Genomic DNA, 21058 nt, shown 5'->3' with positions numbered 1-21058 from the left:
TGCCTAGTATTAAGATAATATATTGTTGGGCTTCCCTGGTGGCGCGGTGGTTGAGAGTCCGCCTGCCGATGCAGGGGACACGGGTTCGTGCCCCGGTCCGGGAAGATCCCACATGCCGCGGAGCGGCTGGGCCCGTGAGCCATGGCCGCTGAGCCTGCGCGTCCGGAGCCTGTGCTCTGCAACGGGAGAGGCCACAGCAGTGAGAGGCCCGCGTACCGCAAAAAAAAAATAAATAAATAAAAAATAAAGATAATATATTGTTAATACTTTTATTTTTCTTACAATGTGGAAATCCTAGAATAGTGACTAGAGGAAAGGCTGACTTACTCATCCAAAAAAGGTATACTTAGGTCTATTATTTCACAGGCATTTTAGGGAGTTGACAACATCTAGCATGTTTTTTACTATATGGAATTGCAGGGTTTGCAAAAAAACAGTTTGATCAGCAATACAGAAAAAAAATCATTGAATATTCATCATCAGCTTTATAAGAATAGAAGGGGATTTTAAGAAATTGGGTTTTTGCCACCTCAGAAGAGAAAACCTGGTTTCCTCGTATCACTTTGAGCTGCTTATGAGCGAGCATCATAGCCAGAAACCAAGTCCAAGTTCAAAGTGTCGACAATAGCTGCATCGGCCTCAACTCTGACAGAGCCTCCACCACTGCACTCAGGCTGAGGAAAAACATGTGTCCGGGTAAAAAGGGAGACAAAGGGAACATCTGTTCTCACAATATGGGCTTGTTATCATAGCTCCTTTAAGTACTGAAGCGCTGGCTCCAAGAGCATATTTTCTCCAGCATGGAATCTCCGCAAGGCTTGGTCAATTTTCCGAGGGCTCAGGGACAGGTTGTAAATGAGATTGTAGTTGTGAATGAGGCATCTGGCTCGTTCCTTCTCCAGACCTCCTGCCATTGGGTTGGGTGGGTGGGAGATTTTTAAAAGAGTATTTTTTTTTAGAGTATTTTTAAAAGAACAAACAAGAAAGAGGAAAATGCATTAGCTTGAATGACTTCTGATCAAGAATTAAATGCTAATATTTTGAAATTTTAAGCTTCTTAAAAACCAAGTGACACCCTAAAAAGATATTTACAATCCTGGCTATGCATCATAGGTGTTGAGAGGAATCTGAGGGTGATTTTGGGGAGGAGATGGGGTCCAATATAATCCATAGGTAGACTCTAAAGCGATTTTAGCTTGTTCTTCATAGCCATAAAACTTTAAAAGACCAAGTTTTGAAAATGGTGGGGTGCTGGCTAAAAACAATTCCTAACTGCTGTAGTTTATGTTTATCTTACTGAAATATCCAAACATTTTCCTAGACATGCAGGATTTAAACAGCTCATTTTTATGCATTTCTGGAAATATATTTACTGTGACTCCCTGTGTGATCACAGGTAAATCACCTAACTTCTTGTGGCTTAGAGTCTAGATCTGTGTAATAGAGATGGTGGTGCTTAACACAGGACATACTCTGGTACCCACGTGTTATATGTACCAATGCCAATGTGTTGTCCATGCTAAGGGTAAGTAGATTTTGATAGTTGCAGAGAGGAGTTTAAGTGTAGAACACAACAACAGCAAAGGTCAATGACTCATTCATAAGCCCTTAATTGTGAGCTTATATATGTCAGATACTGTGCTTGGGAATAGAGAGGATTTTGAGAAGTGGTCTGTTATCCTAGGAAGATCACCAACCAGTTGGGGTGATAAGAGATGCAGGAAATTAACTAGAGTGCAACAAACAACAATAACAATAATGACTGATACTCATATATAACAATTACCATGTTTCAAGCACCCCTCCAAACAATTTACCAATATTAACTCACTTAACACAACAACCCATTTTACAGAGAGAGAAACTGAGGCATAGAGATGGGCAGCCACTTGCCCAAGGTTGTTCTAGTTCATGCATTTAACCACCATACTGTATTATAGAATGAGGGGAAAGAGATTGTTTCAAGCAGGGCTCAGATTGTTTTCTAAATATCTTCCATGAATTGTGAAGATCTACGCTACAGGAGTCAAGCTTTTAAATATCTTTTATAGGGGTGAGATAAATCCCTTGCATGTGGCTCTTCTAGTCTCCTGTACTTGAGCAGACTATAATAATGATTGTGAAATTCTTTCTCAAAGAATCCAGAAGGAGTGGTTCCCTGTTCATTTTGCAGAAAGCCACGACCAGTCTATTAGATTTGGGCTATAGTGGATACCTGTCATCTCTGTTTGAGATCTGTTTGGATTTAAACGTACAAGGACAGTTGAGCATGATGCTCCCCTCTGAACTGCTCTCTAATGAGTGTTTTTAACAGCAGACTGCAGACAGCTGGGGTCCTAATATGATTTATTCCATTCAGTTCTATTCAGTTCAGTCCTGTCCTGACCCTTCCCGTCCTATCTCATCCCATCCCATCCCATCGCATCCCATCCCATCCCATCCCATCTCATTCCATACCATCCTATCCCATCTCACCCCATCCCGTCCTATCCAATCCACTGTTCATTAATTGTCTATTCTATTCAGGTTTATTAACTGACTCTTTCTCCTATTAGAATGTTGGTCCTTTCCTCTGAAGAAATATCTTTCTTTGAGTTGGCCAATTGCATCTTTGCAATTTTCTGGATTGGGTGGAGGCTCTTGACCTGGTCTAGGTTGGATCCCTCAAGACATTTCCTCATATTCTACCTCTGGAAATATAAGTCATGGGCTTTGGAGTAAGTGTCTGACTGAGGAAGTTACTTTAATTTTCGAGCCTCAGTTTCCTTGACTCTAAAATAGGGATAATTAAATTGTTTGAAAATTAATAAAATAGTAAGTGCTTAGCACAGTGCCCAGAACTATTAAGCACTCATTAATGTAGGTATTTTTATAGGATAGTTATAATAGTTATATCACCAATATTACTTAAAATACATAAGAAAATATTTTAATTAGAAGAAATTATTTATATATATATAATTTAGTTTATATTTTCATTAAAAATTAGAATTAATGTTTAAAAATGCATATAAGAATTACCACTGGTGTGTGGGGGGGCCTTTTCTTTTATTTTCTAAGTTTTACCATTGGTAGAGTATTCGCGCATCAGACAAAAGTCCATTGACTGAAATTTATCTCTGTCTAATTTGCTGTCATTAGGGGATGACCAAGACAGCTGCATAAAATAACCCTACCATCCATTTTAGTGTTGGGAAGCTTGTCCTTGTCCCACTAGAACCAGAATGAAAGACATAAGAACCTCTTTACTATCCACTTCATGTTCAGTTTATAAAGAACTTTTAAATCTCATTGGATCCTTTCTCGAATCTGGGAGGTATGTTTTATTATTATCAGTCCTATTTTATAGATGAGGAAACAGGCTTGACTCTGTAATTGGTGAAGTCTGGACTTGAATCTGGTTAAAAACACACAAAGAAACAAACCAACAAACAAAATCTCATGATCTTTCTGGTATGTCATGGGGGATTGGTGTAGTGGGAAGTCCAATAGAACTGGGTTAGAATTATGCCTCAACTTCCCACCTGCTGATATTTTATCACTTTGAGTTTGGCTTTCTCCTCTGTAAATAAGGACATTAACCCCTTCAGCATGTGGTTGATGTGAGGAGTTAGTGATGCAGTGTATATTAAGTCCAGACCCATGTCCTTGAGGGCTCTCATTGCATTATGCCTCCTTGAACTCTAAAATATTTCCTATCTAGCCCTCAGTTCACTGGGAAAATTCCTGATCTACCAGTCACACAAATATTTATCCCAACCACCCATCTTTCTTTAGAAAGCATGACCAGTTATTCATAGTCATTCCTTATTCTTTCTCCTCAAGGATATTGTCTTGACAACCTCCATTAAAGAATAAGCTCAGAGTAGGTTCCCAGAAATGCTAATTTGATGATGGATGTTCTGCCTTCACCCTGGATGAGGAACGCCCTGGCCTACATATATTTCCTTGCACATAATAAACAGCACTGATTAATCATTGGGCAGAGTAGGGATATCTGCTCAGTGTCTAGAGGAGGGCCATGGTGGTCTGCTAAATACTGTGGCTAATAAACCAACAAGATGACCTCAGTTAATCCTCTTTCCTCATTAAAGATAGTTATAGATGTTTCCAGATTTGGCTGACACATTCCTTGGCTATTGGGGAACTAATGAATTTCATAGAAACAGAGAAAACAGGCATAAATAGTGAAAAGGCCATGAGAAAGTCATCTCAAATCTGCCAGAATCTGCCCCAAAGTCAACAAAACTCCATTTTTCCCCAGAGCAGTTCAGAAGTATGAGAAAGGTCCCAGTCTTTGGGAGTCTCTGAGCAACTGAGTTTATGATCCATCATCCATCATCAAAGCTCAGCATTTGTTTCTTTGGAAACGTCTTTTCTCTCTACCTGATTTTTGGTTTTGTTTTGTTTTTGTTTGTAACCCCATCAACACTCTCACAGTCTTGATATGTATACACAGACTCATGAAATAAAAGTTATTTCAGTAAACTTTTGATCTCCTTTTTTCCCAGTATCTTCCCTAAATGATCCATTTCAGCTTTCCCTGTGTTCTCCTCTGGTGGGACCTTTGGTGGACACTGGGTAGAGAATTAAGCCTCACTCCAGCCTTCAGGATTCACAATAGGGTCTCAACTTCACTATCCAATCCAACATGACCGTCAGTCCTGTCTTTCTCACTCTCTTCCCCATCATACTCATTCTCACCTTCTAGCCTTTGCAGAAGATGGTTTCACACTCAGAATGCTCTACCCAGCTATTCAAAGTCTACCTCTCCTCTGGGTTCAGCTCAAGTTCTCTCTTCCAAGAAGCCCTCTCTGAGTACTCACTGAGCTTTTTTCATCTCTTCTGTCTTTTCTTTGGACTCTTTAAGTCTAGTTTGTGTCTTTAATTATAATACTTTATTCTGTCTTTACAATTTTTTTTACTGGCTTTGAACTATTGGCAGCCTCTGTGTCTTACCTAAAAGTTCCTTGAGGCCAGAGACCATGTCTCATCCTTTCTGGTTTCCCTGCTAGTCCAACCTCTAGCACAGGGCTGGGCTCATAACAAATGTTTAATAAATGAGTTTCTAATTCATCTAGATGAATTTTTTATCTAAAATTTTCATTTCCCCCTCTCTTTGGTATAGTTATTAGAAGTCCTTGGGTATTATATGGTATTCATACTTCATATGGTCTAGAATTAACTTGCATTGGAAATTCAAAGCAAAATGAAACAAAAACATACAGAGAATGAGAAGGCATTAGTGCTGTTATATGATTACTTCTAGAAAGTACTAATGTGTACACTAACTTTTTTTATTGAGATGTAATTAATATATCACATTGTGTAAGTTTAAGGTATACAATGTGATGATTTGATACACATATATATTATGAAATGTTTACTGTAATAAGGTTAGTTAACAAATCCTTTACCTCCCATAATTACCATTTTGTTGTTGTTGTTATGGTGAGTACATTAAAGCTCTACTCATAATAACTTTCAAGTACACAACACAATATTGTTAATGAGAGTCACCACGCTGTACGTTAAATCCTTGGAATTTATCTTATAATTGAAAGTTTCTACCCTTTGACCAACATTTCCACATATTTCCTGGCAACCACCATTTCTATGTGTTCCATATTTTTAGACTCCACATATAATGCTAAGTCTTCATGAACGACAGTATGTAGTTAAGTACAACAATTTCAGTGCATGTGTTTTTGTATGTGCTGCCTCTTTTCCATTTCACAGGTCTCTGACCTAGTTCTGAATTTCATTATCTCACTTAAGCATTGCAATAACATCCTGTATCCTTTTTATGCTTTAAACTTCTCCTTCATTCTGCACATAGCCATCAAGGACCTTTCTGAAATACAATTTCACCATACCACTCTCCTGCTTAGAAACACAATGTGCTCACTGTCTTTGAATTAAATCCAAGTTGCTTGGTCCATCATCTAAGACCTTCCTAGATCTGATCCCATCCTATATTTTCACCTTTTTCATTTAATATTCTTCTTAATAGCCCTTGTATTTTATTCAAACCAAATTCCTTGTATTGAGCTTCATACATAATGCTTTGCTTGGCTAACTTGCATGTTTGCCAGGAAGGGCCCTCTATTTCATTCCTTTGTATACAAACTGCACTTTCCCTTAATGATCAATTTCACACTAACATAACCTTATCACCTCACTAGGAAGGAATTCTCCTTTGTCTGTATGCCCACATAGCACCCTCTAATGGCATTTATCACCTTCTATTTTGGGTTTAGTTATTTATGTACATTCATTTATTTGTTTCCTAAAAAAAGGGTTGAACAGAATTGTGCAAGGTACTCAGGATAAAAAAGTATATTAGTACTTAGATAGTACTAAGTCCCAAATAGAAAAATACAATATATCAAATATGATAATGGGTGTTAAAGAACTCTAAGAGGCCAGATAAAGGTTGGCCTAAATCTGTCTGGGGAAATCATGGGAGTCTCAGAGGAGTGGAGCTTGAGTTCCAACATAAAAGGTGTTTAGGCATTAATTAGCCAGGTGGACAGTGTGGGGAGTTGGCAGGGAGAGAGGAGAGGCAGACAGCTCAGGTAGAGGGCATAGGGTTAGAAAAGGCACAGCCATGGGCTTCTCTGGTGGCGCAGTGGTTAAGAATCCACCTGCCAATGCAGGGGACATGGGTTTGAGCCCTGGTCTGGGAAGATCCCACATGCCACGGAGCAGCTAAGCCCGTGCGCTACAACTACTGAGCCTGTGCTCTAGAGCCCGTGAGCCACAACTACTGAGCCTGTGTGCCACAACTACTGAAGCCCACGCACCTAGAGCCCGTGCTCCACAACACCTAGAGCCCGTGCCCCACAACAAGAGAAGCCACCGCAATGAGAAGGCTGCGTACCACGACGAAGAGTATCCCCCGCTCGCCACAACTAGAGAAAGCCCATGGCGGCAACGAAGACCCAATGCAACCAAAAATAAATAAATAAATTTATTTTTTTTAAAATAGAAAAGGCACAGCCACAGGAGAAAGCAAGGCACATTTGAGGAAGGCAAGTTATTCATTATGATGGGGTAGGATATGCTGAGAGAATTACAATAGAAGGAGAAGATACTGGTCAAGTGGCTAGGGACCAGCTTTTGCCTTGCTAAACAGTTGAGAGTTCATCCTGTTAGCAGGCATGCTGATGATTTCAATCAGGGGAATTACAAGGTTGGATTGTAGGTTAGACTCAGAGAAACTGTAAGCAACCTGGTGGGGGATTCATGTCTGATTCATCTTTGTGTTTCCTGATTGTGCTCAGCATAATGCCAGGCACATGGTTTATGTACAAATTGTATTTAAGAAGTGAAAGAGAGGGAGCTGTCCACTCTTAGACTGCAACACAAATGGAAAGGTGTATGACTGCTTCCATGTCCTGGCTATTGTAAATAGTGCTGCAATGAACATCGGGGTGTATGTGTCCTTTCAAACTATGGTTTTCTTTGGATATATGTCCAGGAGTGGGATTGCAGGATCATATGGTAGCTTTATTTTTAGTTTTTTAAGGAACCTCCATACTGTTTTCCATAGCGGCTGTACCAATTTACATTCCCACCAACAATGTACGAGGGTTTCCTTTTCTCCACACCCTCTCCAGCATTTATTGTTTGTAGATTTTTTGATGATGGCCATTCTGACTGCTGTGAGGTGGAACCTCATTGTAGTTTTGATTTGCATTTCTCTAATAATTAGTGATGTTGAGCATCTTTTCCTATGTTTTTTGGCCATCTGTATGTCTTCTTTGGAGAAATGTCTATTTAGATCTTCTGCCCATTTTTTGATTGAGTTGTTTGTTTTTTTTGATATTGAGCTGCATGAGCTGTTTGTATATTTTGGAGATTAATCCCTAGTCGATTGCTTTGTTTGCAAATATTTTCTCCCATTCTGAGGGTCGTCCTGAATGGATAAAGAAGACGTGGTACATACATACAATGGAATATTACTCAACCATAAAAAGGGACGAAATAATGCCATTTGCAGTGACATGGATGGGGCTAGAGATTGTCATACAGAGTGAAGTAAGTCAGAAAGAGAAAGACAAATATCATATAATATTTCTTATATATGGAATCTAGAAAAATGGCACAGATGAACTTATTTGCAAGGCAGAAATAGAGTAACAGATGTAGAAAACAAACTTATGGTTACCATGGGGGGAAGAGGAGGTGGGATGAATTGGGAGATTGGGATTGACATGTATACACTACTATATATAAAATAGATAACTAATGAGAACCTATTGTATAGCACAGGGAATTCTACTCGGTGCTCTGTGGTGACCTAAATGGGGAGGGAATCTAAAAAAGAGTGTGTATATATGTATATATATATATATATATATATATATATATATGTATATATATATATATATGTATATATATATACCACACCACACACATCCACACACCACACACATCCCACACACACACACACACACACACACATATATATATATCTCGCTGATTCACTTTGCTGTACAGCAGAAACTAATACAACATTGTAAAGCAACTATACTCCAATAAGAATTAATTTTAAAAAATTTGTGGAGCCCAGTGCAAAATGAAAAAAAAAAAGACATATGAGCTGTAAGCTGCACACTTCACCTGTATTACTCAGATCACAGAGGTAGAAGGCATTTTCTAGCTTCCTGAGCCTGTCGATCCATGTCTCACATTCTTCAGACATGTTTTTCATCACTGGACTGACAAAAGGCTGTGAGACTGGCCTGATCTTCAAAGCGCTCAGGAGATCTTTGGGGGCTGAAGTCTCAGCAGGAGGGTTTTCTGGCTGCAAATCCTTTTCTGGAGTTTTCTACCAAAACAACACAAACATTTCACTGGCAACATATTCATAACCCAGAGCTCCCCCAGTATCTTGGCCAACATGAGGCTACACAACTAGCAAGATTTATTGTAGGTCTGGCTTTGTAAAGATGGAGGATGAGTTTCAAGTCCTCTGTACCATAGGACCATATCGGCCAAGTGTTGCTGGATATAGACTACTATGTTGAATATTTTCTTTTTTCTTTAAGAGAAGGATAAAATTGTGACTTTTATTCAGTTTGCACTTCTGATTTACACAAACAGAGGTTTTTGTAACTGACTGAGATTTTCGTGATGTTCTACTCTGTTTTATACTAGTGGGATCCATAGGCAATGCTTATAATTTCTTGGTGGGAAAACCTCTGGATCGTGAGTGTGAGATTCTTGACAAAAAGTGATTGAAACAATAGTGGTGTTATCTTTGGCTTGTGGGCTCACTGTAATAAAGCATAAGGCACCTCTAGTTCTGTCTTTCCTATTCATTTAACAAAGGAATCTGAAGTCCAGAGTGGGGAAGTGACTTACTAAGATCATATAGTGAATGGTAGACACAAAACTAGATCAAGGGTATAGAGGTTATATCTAGCTCATCTTTGTATCCTAACCCCATGTCCAGTACAAAATAGAGATCTTTTTAGAATAAATAGACAAATGAGTGTCAGTAGAGCCATGTAAGACATTCTGTCACCTGTCATGTAGAGAGAGTGAGCATCTATTGTTTGATCTGCTCAACCCCAGTTTTCCAGGAATTGCCCCTCCTTTCAATCCATATGGCTGTAGAGAGAACCGTTATGTGTCTAAGCATATAGTGCAGGACTGGGCATCTAATGCAAAATGTTCAATTAACACATTTTCCAGTGATTTTGGAACCATTTGTGAGAGTTAAAGCCAGAGATAGGAAAACAGAGATCATTCTGGTTGAGAGGTAAGAAGAGAGAGACAGAGAGGATATGAAACTGACAGCAGAGAAGAGAGAAGATAAAAGAAGTCATGATGATGTTCAAGGTTCAAGTCTTTGATTTTATTGTTATGTTTCTATCCTCGGGGAGATATATGTATATATATATAATATATATATATATATACACATATATATAATATATATATAGTATGCTCCTTCCTTATCCTTCTAATAAATTAAGTTGGTAGAGTTGGTTATATTAATTGTAATTCAAATATTCTTAACTAATTTGTCATAGAATTAGGCTTTCCAATTTGTATACCATCTGTGCTTCTCCCAAATTTCAAATACCTGAATTTCTCCAATTTTGTACCTTGTCTCAAACCTCTCACATATAAGCTGTAGAGATCCCCTTGCTCTAAAGAATAGTAATTTCAATAAGAGGCCAAGTTAACAAACATGGATTCAGCTGCTACTGGGGAATGTGAAGAATTGTCTTGTTTAAAATAATATAATGCTGTACCAAACTGTACCCATACGGATGACCAGTGACCAGTACATTTTGAGAGATTAATATATAAGAATTCTACTTTGATAAATTCTATTTTGGGAAAAGCTGAAAGTTTTTATAAAGTAAATAGAATAGTGATTCTTATACTTTTTAGAGCTTTGGACCACTTTAGAAATCCAATGAAACCTTTAGATAATCTACCCAGATAAATGCACATTTGCATACAGTTTGGTGGATGATTTTAGAAAGTTCAAAGAGGTCCTTAGAGCTGAGAAACTGACTTTAAATAATTGTATATTTCTTCAGATAGTTCAACAACTCTCTTTGACCACTAAAGACAGGGAATGGGGGAATTTGTCTGGGCCTGAATTAAGCTCAACCTAGGAAGTAAGTACGTAAGTAGATAACTAACTAACTAACTAACACACCCTATACAGTTTTGGTCCCACTGTGTCAGGATGAAGTCCAAATTAGTTGCTTGGCCCATAAGACCATTCAAGTTCTGTTCTTCCTTCTCTTCTTTCAATGTATACATCTTTTTCTCCAGCCACACAAAACAAGAAAAAAAAATACAGCTGTTTGATGCCCTTATGCCTTATATACGCTGTTTCCTCTGTTGTAAAAGTCCTTCTTGCTACCTGTGCCTTGATGCGTTAGGCTCCTACTCATCCTCCAAGGCCCAACTCATATTTCACTTCTTGCGGGAAGCCTTCCCTGACAGCCCCAGCCTAGGTGAGGGGCAATTCTTTGTAGCCCCTTTATCCATCATAGCACTTATTATGGGATAGTGTAATTATCTGTTAGAGTATCTCTCCCATCCCCTAAAGATCTTGAGCCTGGGCCTGTGAGATAATCATTTATGTATCTTCAAGTTCTGGTTAGTGACTGTCACATAGTTGGTTCTCAAGATATGTTTACGGAATGAATAAGTGAATGAATAAATGAGTGATTTTCCTGGAACAATAGGAAAGTTGCTTTATCAAACTTCTGCTTCAAGTCCCCTTTCTAAAAAGTGGGACAACGAATGCTGCTTATACAGGAATATGAGAAGAATCGATTATTGCAGAGAGGCAGTAAATCCTCAAACAAGAGGCAAAATAAAAGAGCAAAGTATATATTTTTTATAATCTTATTCACAGCAGACTTAACACTCAAGGAGAAAAGCATTTGCTGTTGTTTCTTGCATGGCAAGAGGCTTGCCAAAATGGATACTATTTTCTAAAATATTTCGAAGTGTGAAGTGCATGAATTCATCTGAAGATGAATTATGTTCTAATCCGGGCATTTAAAAACAACAACAACAGAGAAACTCAGGCTGTTTTTCAATTCTGTCTACATCTTCTCTTGGTTAAGTGCTGGGAATATTAAAATGAATTTTAACTGCTTGCCAGCTTTTCTTTTTTTTTAAATCAAAGAGCACATTACATTTTAAAATGTGATGTCTGGGGAAAAGGTCACCCTAAATTTCTGGAAGCTGGACTTAAGATGTTAAAATAGGTCTCACAACCATCCTTTTGGCAGTTGGTGGACTGGTCACAGGCTCTGGAAGGACACCTGTCCACATGCTACAAGTTCAACTTTCAGGGGCCAATGGCAAGCACATCACTGAGTGGTGATAAGTGGTTTCTGCATGCATACCAGCTAGGAGAGAAACCAACCACACTCTAGGAGTTTGTCTGTATTCCTTCTCTGCTGGAGTACAGTCTTGAAGTCAAAGGTAGTCTGATATCAAGGCACTGGGTGAAAATGAAAAATTCAGAAGGGAAGGCCTCACCCAGCATCAGTGAATAGAAGGCGAAGGATTGGTGAAGCCCTTCGCCGAGGTCTGTATACCCAGCTGCATACCATATGTTCAGTTTTTCCTTGAGATACCTCATTAACTTCAGGATGCACTGGAGTAGCAGAGGTTTCCTTTCCTTTCTTTCCTGGATGAGAAAGAAAAAAATGGTTTTAGTTTGGTCTCTTCATTTTAACACATACACATATACACCCAGGCAAAGAAAATGTTGAGGCTGTGCTATGTGATTGGCATTGTAAATGGTGATGGGGATACACTGGTGGATAAGAAGGATCTAGTTCCTGCCCTGATGAAGCTCACAAAGAGGAGGTAAATGTTAAATAATTTATATAATTAATTATATAATAATTATAATTATTTAATTATATAATAGTTATAATTAATAACTCAAGATTATTATTTAATTACAAACTACCATAAACACAACACAGGAACATGTGAAAATAAATTCCTTTTGGGCTAGGGGTAGGAGTGGTGAAGGATCAGAGAAGGCTTCTTGGAGGAAGTGACACTTAAAGTGGGGACCTGAAGGATGAATAGGAGTTTCCAGGCAAAGGTGATGGTGGGCATGTGCATAGAGCAGAGAGTTCCAGATAAGCAGAGACATCAGCCTGTAGAACTGTCCTAAATCAGGAGGGCTTTTACAGTTTGGGAAGTGGCAAGGGACCTCTTCCTGTGGTGCTGCCTTTTAGAGAAGCAGGCACTTCTGCCTCCCTTTCCACCCAAGTTTGCGCTTGAAGGATCATGTAAAACCTTTGTCTTCTCCCTTCCTTGTTCCTTTCAATGGTCAGAAGTCCTATATGGGAAGAGGTTTGAATGGCATCCCTAACCCAGGAGATTTTACTGTCCAGGTGCTAGATGCTCAGGCTGCTGCCTTCATGAATAGAAGAAATTTCCTTAGGATGCAGGAAAGAGACATAAAGAACTTCAGTTTAAATCCTCTAAGGCTTATTGTGGGCATCATTCATTCATCACTCAGCACCTGCCATCAGACTTGGCAACATTCATTTACTGTATAAATCAGTATGACGACTACACAGCATAGAATTCTGGGAGCTTCAGCTTCAATATTTAATGTGTAATTCAAATATGCCATTAACAAATACATATTGTTTCTGAGTTGGGTGTTGCTATTTTCAATAAAATGGTTCAATCAATGAATTTTAAACAAAAGGTAGAGGGTGACAGTATAACACAGTGGTGGAGAATAGAGGCTCTGAAGTCAGATGCCTTGGGTTTGAGTCTTGGCTCCTTTCTCTATTAGCTGCATGACTTAGGGCAAGGGACTTGTTCTCTTTGTGTCTCAGTTTCCATTTCTGTAAAATGGGAATAACGCCATCTATAGGTTATTGTGAGGATTAAATGAACTAGAAAATGTAAAGCAAATACTTGGAGCATAGCAAGTACTCAATAAATGTTAACTAATAGTGTTATCTATGTAAGGATGTTTATATAAATAAATTCACATATTGGATTAAAAAGCCGTTTGTTAGACTTTTAACATTGCACCTACAACTCATTATGAATATTCTCCCGCAGTTTCTTGATGGAGAAGGCAATGTGATTTCATAAGCTTCTCTGAAGTCCCAGCACCCAGCATTAAAATAAATACTCATTGCATGTTGGTTGACTAAATGGATGATCATGTGCCCTAATCTGAGGTTTGGAAAATAAAGTCACTGAATATATAGTTCTGTGTCTCCCATTCCTTTTCAGGCCCTATGGGAGGAAGGATTTCTCTCTTTATCCTTCCATACCTAATCCAGATGCTATAGATGAACTTTGGTGTCAGATCTGAATGCTATAATCTAGCTGCTTCACTTTACCAGCTGCAAGCTTTCAGATCCTAATTTTGTCAGTTGTGAAAAGGGAATGATAATAGTTTTCTGCAATAATATTGTGGAGATTTTAAAAAATTACCTAATAAAATGCTTAACACAGGGAAGATGCCCAATACAAGGTAGTATTATTTGTTATTGTGTTATTTTATGTGATCTTAAGCAATCTAGCTTCTCCAGAAAAGAGGACTTTACATTAATTATGATGTGCCAGGCATTTTTGTGGGCACTGTTCACATGCATTATCCCTTTTAGTATAAGATCTAGAACTTAGAGTTTGTCCTGGTCCAGTTTCTCTACTGTCTGCACTTCTAAAAGTTCTATTAGAAGAAGATGCATGCTCGTCTCCCTGGTCTCTTTTAAGCTTCCCTTTCTCCCTCCTAATGCCTATAAGCATATTTTAAAAGGTAATGGTTTGCACATGTGAAAATTGAGAAACCTGAGGCAGAGCTGATTTTTTTTCTTTCTAACATAGCAGGAAGGATAAATAATAACCATCTGTCTAGGCTTCCAGTTGAAGATTTGTGCTGGAGGAAATAGGCCAAACTGGCTTCTAGAGATTTCCAGGTATTGGAAGGACCAGGTTTTACAGGGCTTCCAGTGGATTCTAAGAGTTACACAGCCAGCCCTACCATCTCTCTGCCACCCCAACTAATGACTTGAAATCAGTGGTCTTCAGCACTGGCTGCAAAAATGCTCCCACCTGGGGAGCTTTAAAAATTACCAATGCCTAGGTGTCACACAGACCAATTATATCAGAATCTTCTAGGGGTGAGAACCCTTTGGGACTTCTAAAAAATTCCCAGGTTATACTAAAGTAAAGCCATAATAGATAACAACTGACTTAAAAAAATGAAATAATGCCATTTGCAGCAACATGGATGGACCCAGAGATTATCATACTAAGCAAAGTAAATCAGGTAGAGAAAGACAAATATAATATGATATCACTTATATGTGGAATCTAAAAAAATGATACAAATGAACTTATTTATAAAACAGAAATAGACTCACAGACATAGAAAACAAACTTATGGTTACCAAAGGGGAAAGGGGCAAGAGGAAAGGGAGGAATAAATTGGTAATTTGGGATTAACAGATATACACTACTATATATAAAATAGATAAACAAGGATCTACTGTATAGCACAGGGAACTATAATCAATATCTTGTAACAACCTATAGTGTAAAGGAATCTGAAAAACATTATATATATATATATATGAATAACTGAATCACTTTGCTGTATACCTGAAACATTGTAAATCAACTATACTTTCTAAGAAAGAAAGAAAGGAAGGAAGAAAGAAAGAAAGAAAGAAGAAAGAAAGAAAGAATATGGCCTCATTGGATCTACTGGATGAAGCTTTTGTGAGAAGAAAACATATATATGTTGAATATCTATATATGTCAGACATTTCCCACATGTTTTCTTACTTAATCTGAAGAATAACTGTGAGGTAGAAATATCTCCATTTGACAGGTGAGGAGACTGAGCAATGAAAGTTTCAGTTATCTGCTTGAAATGACAGAGGTAGGGTTAGGTTGGGATGCTAACCCATTCACTCACTCAACAAACATTTGTTAAATGCTTATTATGACACAACAATGAACAAGGCAGAATCTTCTCATGGAGTGTACATTCCAGTGGTGAGGGCAAACAAGTAGGTACGAAAAATAACGTCAAGTAGTGATAAGTGCTAGAAACACAACTAAAGCCAATGATGGGGGTAGAAAGTAATTGCAGTTGCTATTTTAGATAGAGAATTCACCAAAGGCCTCTATGAAGTGACATTTAAATAGAGTCCTGAGTGGAGAAACAAGGGAGAAAGCCATGCAAATGTCTGGGGAAAGATCATTCCAGGAAGAAGCTATCACAAGGGCAAAGGCCTCAAGGAAGAGAGTATTTGGTGCATTCAAGCAACAGCTGAGAGAAGAGCCTAGCTGACACGGGATGAAAAGAGAAAAGTGGGTTAGATATTTGCAGAACTAAAGGGCCTTATGGGCCATGCATGTGACCCTTCATTATGCCCTTCTAGTGATATCTTGCTTTGTAGGGGCCACCCCTCCCTCATCCCAGTGCTGTGGTTTGGTGGGAATGATCCTTAGTTCCAACTCCAATCTTGGTTTCTGATTCCTTGAAGACTATTTTGGTATCCCAATTACAGTCTTGGTTCAAAGACGGACATGAAACTCAGTCTGAGTCTCTGAGATGAGAGGAGATATCTGTTACAGTTTCTTAGCTAGTAAAGTTCTCTCCTTCTTGGCAGGACCTCCCAGAAGAGAGTGCTGTGAATATATGATGAACATAGCTGCCAGAGCTATTTTGCTATTACAGGAGTGCCCAGAGCAGTTGGGACACCAACATTTAGAGGCCGAAGATGATGCCAACACCAGGTAAAGCAAGCAGGTAGCCAGAAAGAGAACAGATCCTTGATCTGACACTTGAATGGCTAGATCAAACCATGTCTATAGCTCTTGCTGCTGCAAGACTTTTAAGTTACATAAACCAAATCTCTTTATTGTCTAAACAAACTGAGTTGGCTTTTCTGTCCCTTCAGTATAAGTAGTTCTAACTAGGAATTACTATGGATATTTTTTTCCTTAATAAAAGGGAGGTTAAGCTCTTAGCCATTTTTCTGTGCTATCTTGAGTGATGGGCCATCAGAAAATGTTTGAGAGGATCAATGAACCTCTGAGGTTACCATCATTCCCTCCTAATTTTCCCCCATCAGTAGTCATGCTATAGCCCTGCTCCATGCTTCCTGCTCTCCTTCTTTCTTTCCCTCACTTCACAGGCTCCACTGTGAAGAGATTCAAAGTTGGGGTCATATTTCATTTTTGTAAAATACTACTTTAGATCTTAGAACATACCATGTTTGGAGGAGTCTAAGCTCTTTTGTGTTTGTCTTCATGGGAGTTTGTATCATTTCTTGAGATATTTTTATCCCTTTTGGAAATTTTTCAGTCATAATTTCTTCAGATATTGCTTCATCTATACTCTCTTCCTCCTCTCCTTCTGCGACTTAATTACACATATGTTGGATAGTGTCACCATTTCCTATATGTCTCTTATACATTCTTTTTTGTATATCCCATCATCTTTTCTCATTTATGCTTCAATCTGGATATTTCCTATTGAATGATATTCCAGTTCACTAATCCTCTCTTCAGCTATCTTCTATTAAACCCATCTGTTGAGTTTTTAAATTTAGTTTTTGTATTTTTTAGTTCTAGATATTCCATTTGATTCCTTTTATAGATTCAAATTAATGGCTGAAAATTCTTCATCTTATTCATTTTCTTAAACATATAAATTACAGTTATTTGAAAATCCATGTCCTGTTTTGTATCATTCATGACTATTTCTAACTGAACATTCTGTATGGATAATTCTACAGATTTTATGAGGTGTTAACATCTTCCACAGAGGGGTTTTTCCTTCTTTCTGTTGGTTGTTCAATTTGAATTTCAAACGATGGCTTTCAAAGAAATATTGTTTTGTATTTTTAAAAATTTTTATTGGAGTATAGTTGATTTACAATGTTGTGTTAGTTTCAGGTGTACAGCAAAGTGAATCAGTTATACATATAGATATATCCACTCTTTTTTTTTAGATTCTTTTCCCATATAGGCCATTGCAGAGTATTGAGTAGACTTCCCTATGCTATACAACAGGTTCTTATTAGTTATATATTTTATATAGAGTAGTATGTATATGTCAATCCCAATCTCCCAATTTATCCTTCACCCCACTTATCCCCTGATGACCGTAAGTTTGTTTTCTTTCTTTCATTTTTTTTTTTTTTTGGCTGCCTTGGGTCTTCGTTGCTGCACATGGGCTTTCTCTAGTTGGGGTGAACGGGGGCTACTCTTCCTTGTGGCATGCGAGTTTCTCATTGCGATGGCTTCTCTTGTTGTGGAGCACAGGGCTCTAGGTGCACAGGCTTCAGTATTTGTGGCACATGGGCTCAGTAGTTGTGGCGTGTGGGCTCTAGGGCATGCAGGCCTCAGTAGTTGTGATGCATAGGCTCAGTAGTTGTGGCTCACAGGCTCTAGAGCACAGGCTCAGTAGTTGAGACACATGGGCTTAGTTGCTCTGTGGCACGTGGGATCTTCCTGGACCAGGGATTGAACTCGTGTCCCCTCCATTGGCAGGCAGATTCTTAACTGCCGCGCCACCAGGGAAGTCCCTATAAGTTTGTTTTCCACATTTGTGACTCTACTTCTGTTTTATAAATCAATTCATTTGTACCCCTTTTTTAGATCCCACATATAAGCAGTATCATATGATATTTGTCCTTCTATGTCTGACTTACTTCACTCAGTATGACAATCTCTAGGTCCTGCCATGTTGTTGCAAATGGCATTAGTTTGCTCTTTTTTATGGCTGAGTAGTATTCCATTGTGTATATGTACCACATCTTCTTTATCCATTCCTCTGTTGATAGACATTTAGGTTGCTTCCATGTCCTGGCTATTGTAAATAGTGTTGCAATGAATATTGGGGTGCATGTATCTTTTTAAAAATTTATTTATTTATTTATTTAATTTTGGCTGCATTGGGTCTTCCTTGTTGCATGCAGGCTTGCTCTAGTTGCAGTGAAGGGGGCTACTCTTTGTTGCGGTGTGTGGGTTTCTCATTGTGGTGGCTTCGCTTGTCGTGGAGCATGGGCTCTAGGTGTGTGGGCTTCAGTAGTTGTGGCTCATGGGCTCTAGAGTGCAGGCTCAGTAGTTGTGGTGCATAGGCTTAGTTGCTCCATGGCATGTGGGATCTTCCTGGACCAGGGCTCGAACCCATGTCCCCTGAACTGGCAGGCAGATTCTTAACCACTGTGCACCAGGGGACTCCCACATGTATCCTTTTGAATTATGGTTTTCTGGGGGTATATCCAGTAGTGGGATTGCTGGGTCATATGTTAATTCTCTGTTTAGTTTTTTAAGGAACCTCCATACTGTTCTCCATAGTGGCTGTATCAATTTACATTCCTCCCAACACTGTAAGAGCGTTCCCTTTTCTCCACACCCTCTCCAGCATTTATTTTTTGTAGATTTTTTGATGATGGCCATTCTGACTGGTGTGAGATGATACCTCACTGTAGTTTTGATTTGCATTTCTCTAATAATTAGTGACATTGAGCATGTTTTCAGGTGCTCTTTGGCCACCCATACATCTTCTTTGGAGAAATGTCAATATAGATGTTCCGCCCATTTTTTGATTGTTATTTGTTATTTGATTTATTTATTTTGCTATTGAGCTGCATGAGCTGTTTGTATATTTTGGACATGGATCCCTTGTTGGTTGCTTCATTTGCAAATATTTTCTCCCATTCTGAGGGTTGTCTTTTCATGCTGTTTATAGTTTCCTTGCTGTGCAAAAGCTTTTAAGTTTACTTAGATCCCATTTGTTTGTTTTTGTTTTTATTTCATTACTCTAGGAGGTGGGTCAAAAAAGATCTTGCTGCGATTTATGTCAAAGAATGTTCTGACTTTGTTTTCCTCTAAAAGTTTTATACTGTCTGGCCTTATATTTAGGTCTTTAATTAATTTTGAGTTTATATTTTAATTAATTAATTAATTTTAACATCTTTATTGGAGTATAATTGCTTTAGAATCGTGTGTTAGTTTCTGCTTTATAACAAAGTGAGTCAGTTATACATATACATATATCCCCACATCTCTTCCCTCTTGCGTCTCCTTCCCTCCCATCCTCTCTCTCCCACCCCTCTAGATGGTCACAAAGCACCAAACCAATCTCCCTGTGCTATGCAGCTGCTTCCCATTAGCTATCTATTTTACACTTCATAGTGTATATATGTCCATGCCACTCTCTTTGTCCCAGCTTACTCATCCCCCTCCCCGTGTCCTCAAGTCCATTCTCTAGTAGGTCTGCGTCTTTATTCCCGTCTTGCCCCCAGGTCCCCATGACCATTTTTTTTTCTAGATTCTATATATATGTGTTAGCATACAGTATTTGTTTTTCTCCTTCTGACTTACTTCACTCTGTATGACAGACTCTGTGTCCATCCACCTAAGTACAAATAACTCAATTTCGTTTCTTTTTATGGCTGAGTAATATTCCATTGTATACATGTGCCACATCTTCTTTATCCATTCACCTGTCGATGGACACTTAGGTTGCTTCCATGTCCTGGCTATTGTAAATAGACCTGCAATGAACACTGTGGTACATGACTGTTTTTGAATTATGGTTTTCTCAGGGTATATGCCCAGGAGTGGGATTGCTGGGTCGTATGGTAGTTCTATTTTTAGTTTTCTAAGGAACCTCCATACTGTTCTCCATAGTGGCTGTATCAATTTACATTCCCACCAACAGTGCAAGAGGGTTCCCTTTTCACCACACCCTCTCCAGCATTTATTGTTTGTACATTTTTTGATGCTGTCCATTCTGAGCAGTGTGAGATGATATCTCATTGTAGTTTTGATTTGAATTTCTCTAATGATTAGTGATGTTGAGCATCCTATCATGTGTTTGTGAGCAATCTGTATACCTTCTTTGGAGAAATGTCTATGTAGGTCTTCTGCCCATTTTGGATTGGGTTGTTTGTTTTCTTGATATTGAGCTACATGAGCTGCTTGTAAATTTTGGAGATTAATCCTTTGTCGGTTGCTTCGTTTGCAAATATATTCTCCCATTCTGTGGGTTGTATTTTCATCTTGTTTATGGTTTCCTTTGCTGTGCAAAAGCTTTGAAGTTTCATTCGGTCCCATTTGTTTATTTTTGTTTATATTTCCATTTCGTTTTTGTGCCAGTACCATACTGTCTTGATTACTGTAGCTTTGTAGTATAGTCTGAAGTGAGGGAGCCTGATTCCTCCAGCTCCATTTTTTGTTCTCAAGATTGCTTTGGCCATTCGGGGTCTTTTGTGTTTTCATACAAATTGTGAAATTTCTTGTTCTCGTTTTGTGAAAAATGCCAGTGGTAGTTTGATAGGGATTGCCTTGAATCTGTAGATTGCTTTGGGAAGTAGAGTCATTTTCACAATGTTGATTCTTCCAATCCAAGAGCATGGTATATCCCTTCATCTATTTGTATCATCTTTAATTTCTTTCATCAGTGTCTTATAATTTTCTGCATACAGGTCTTTGGTCTCCTTAGGTAGGTTTATTCCTAGGTATTTTATTCTTTTTGTTGCAATGG

At 38.5% G+C, this 21058-nt stretch overlaps 1 protein-coding gene across 1 annotated transcript in view; it reads right to left on the bottom strand.

Moving 5' to 3' along the window:
- Window positions 1-746: 746 nt before the first annotated feature.
- Window positions 747-21058, bottom strand: part of C4H1orf87 (chromosome 4 C1orf87 homolog) — a 137160-nt gene continuing 116848 nt past the window's right edge. Inside the window, 3 exon segments of the mRNA XM_024119951.1 lie at window positions 747-907; window positions 8629-8836; window positions 12105-12184. Of these exon segments, the coding sequence (XP_023975719.1) occupies window positions 747-907; window positions 8629-8836; window positions 12105-12184 (449 nt within the window).

This window comes from Physeter macrocephalus, chromosome 4 (genome assembly GCF_002837175.3).
Source record: "Physeter macrocephalus isolate SW-GA chromosome 4, ASM283717v5, whole genome shotgun sequence".
Taxonomy (NCBI): Eukaryota; Metazoa; Chordata; class Mammalia; order Artiodactyla; family Physeteridae; genus Physeter; species Physeter macrocephalus.
Note: the sequence above shows the minus strand (reverse complement) of the source record. Positions and strands in the feature narration are given on the sequence as shown.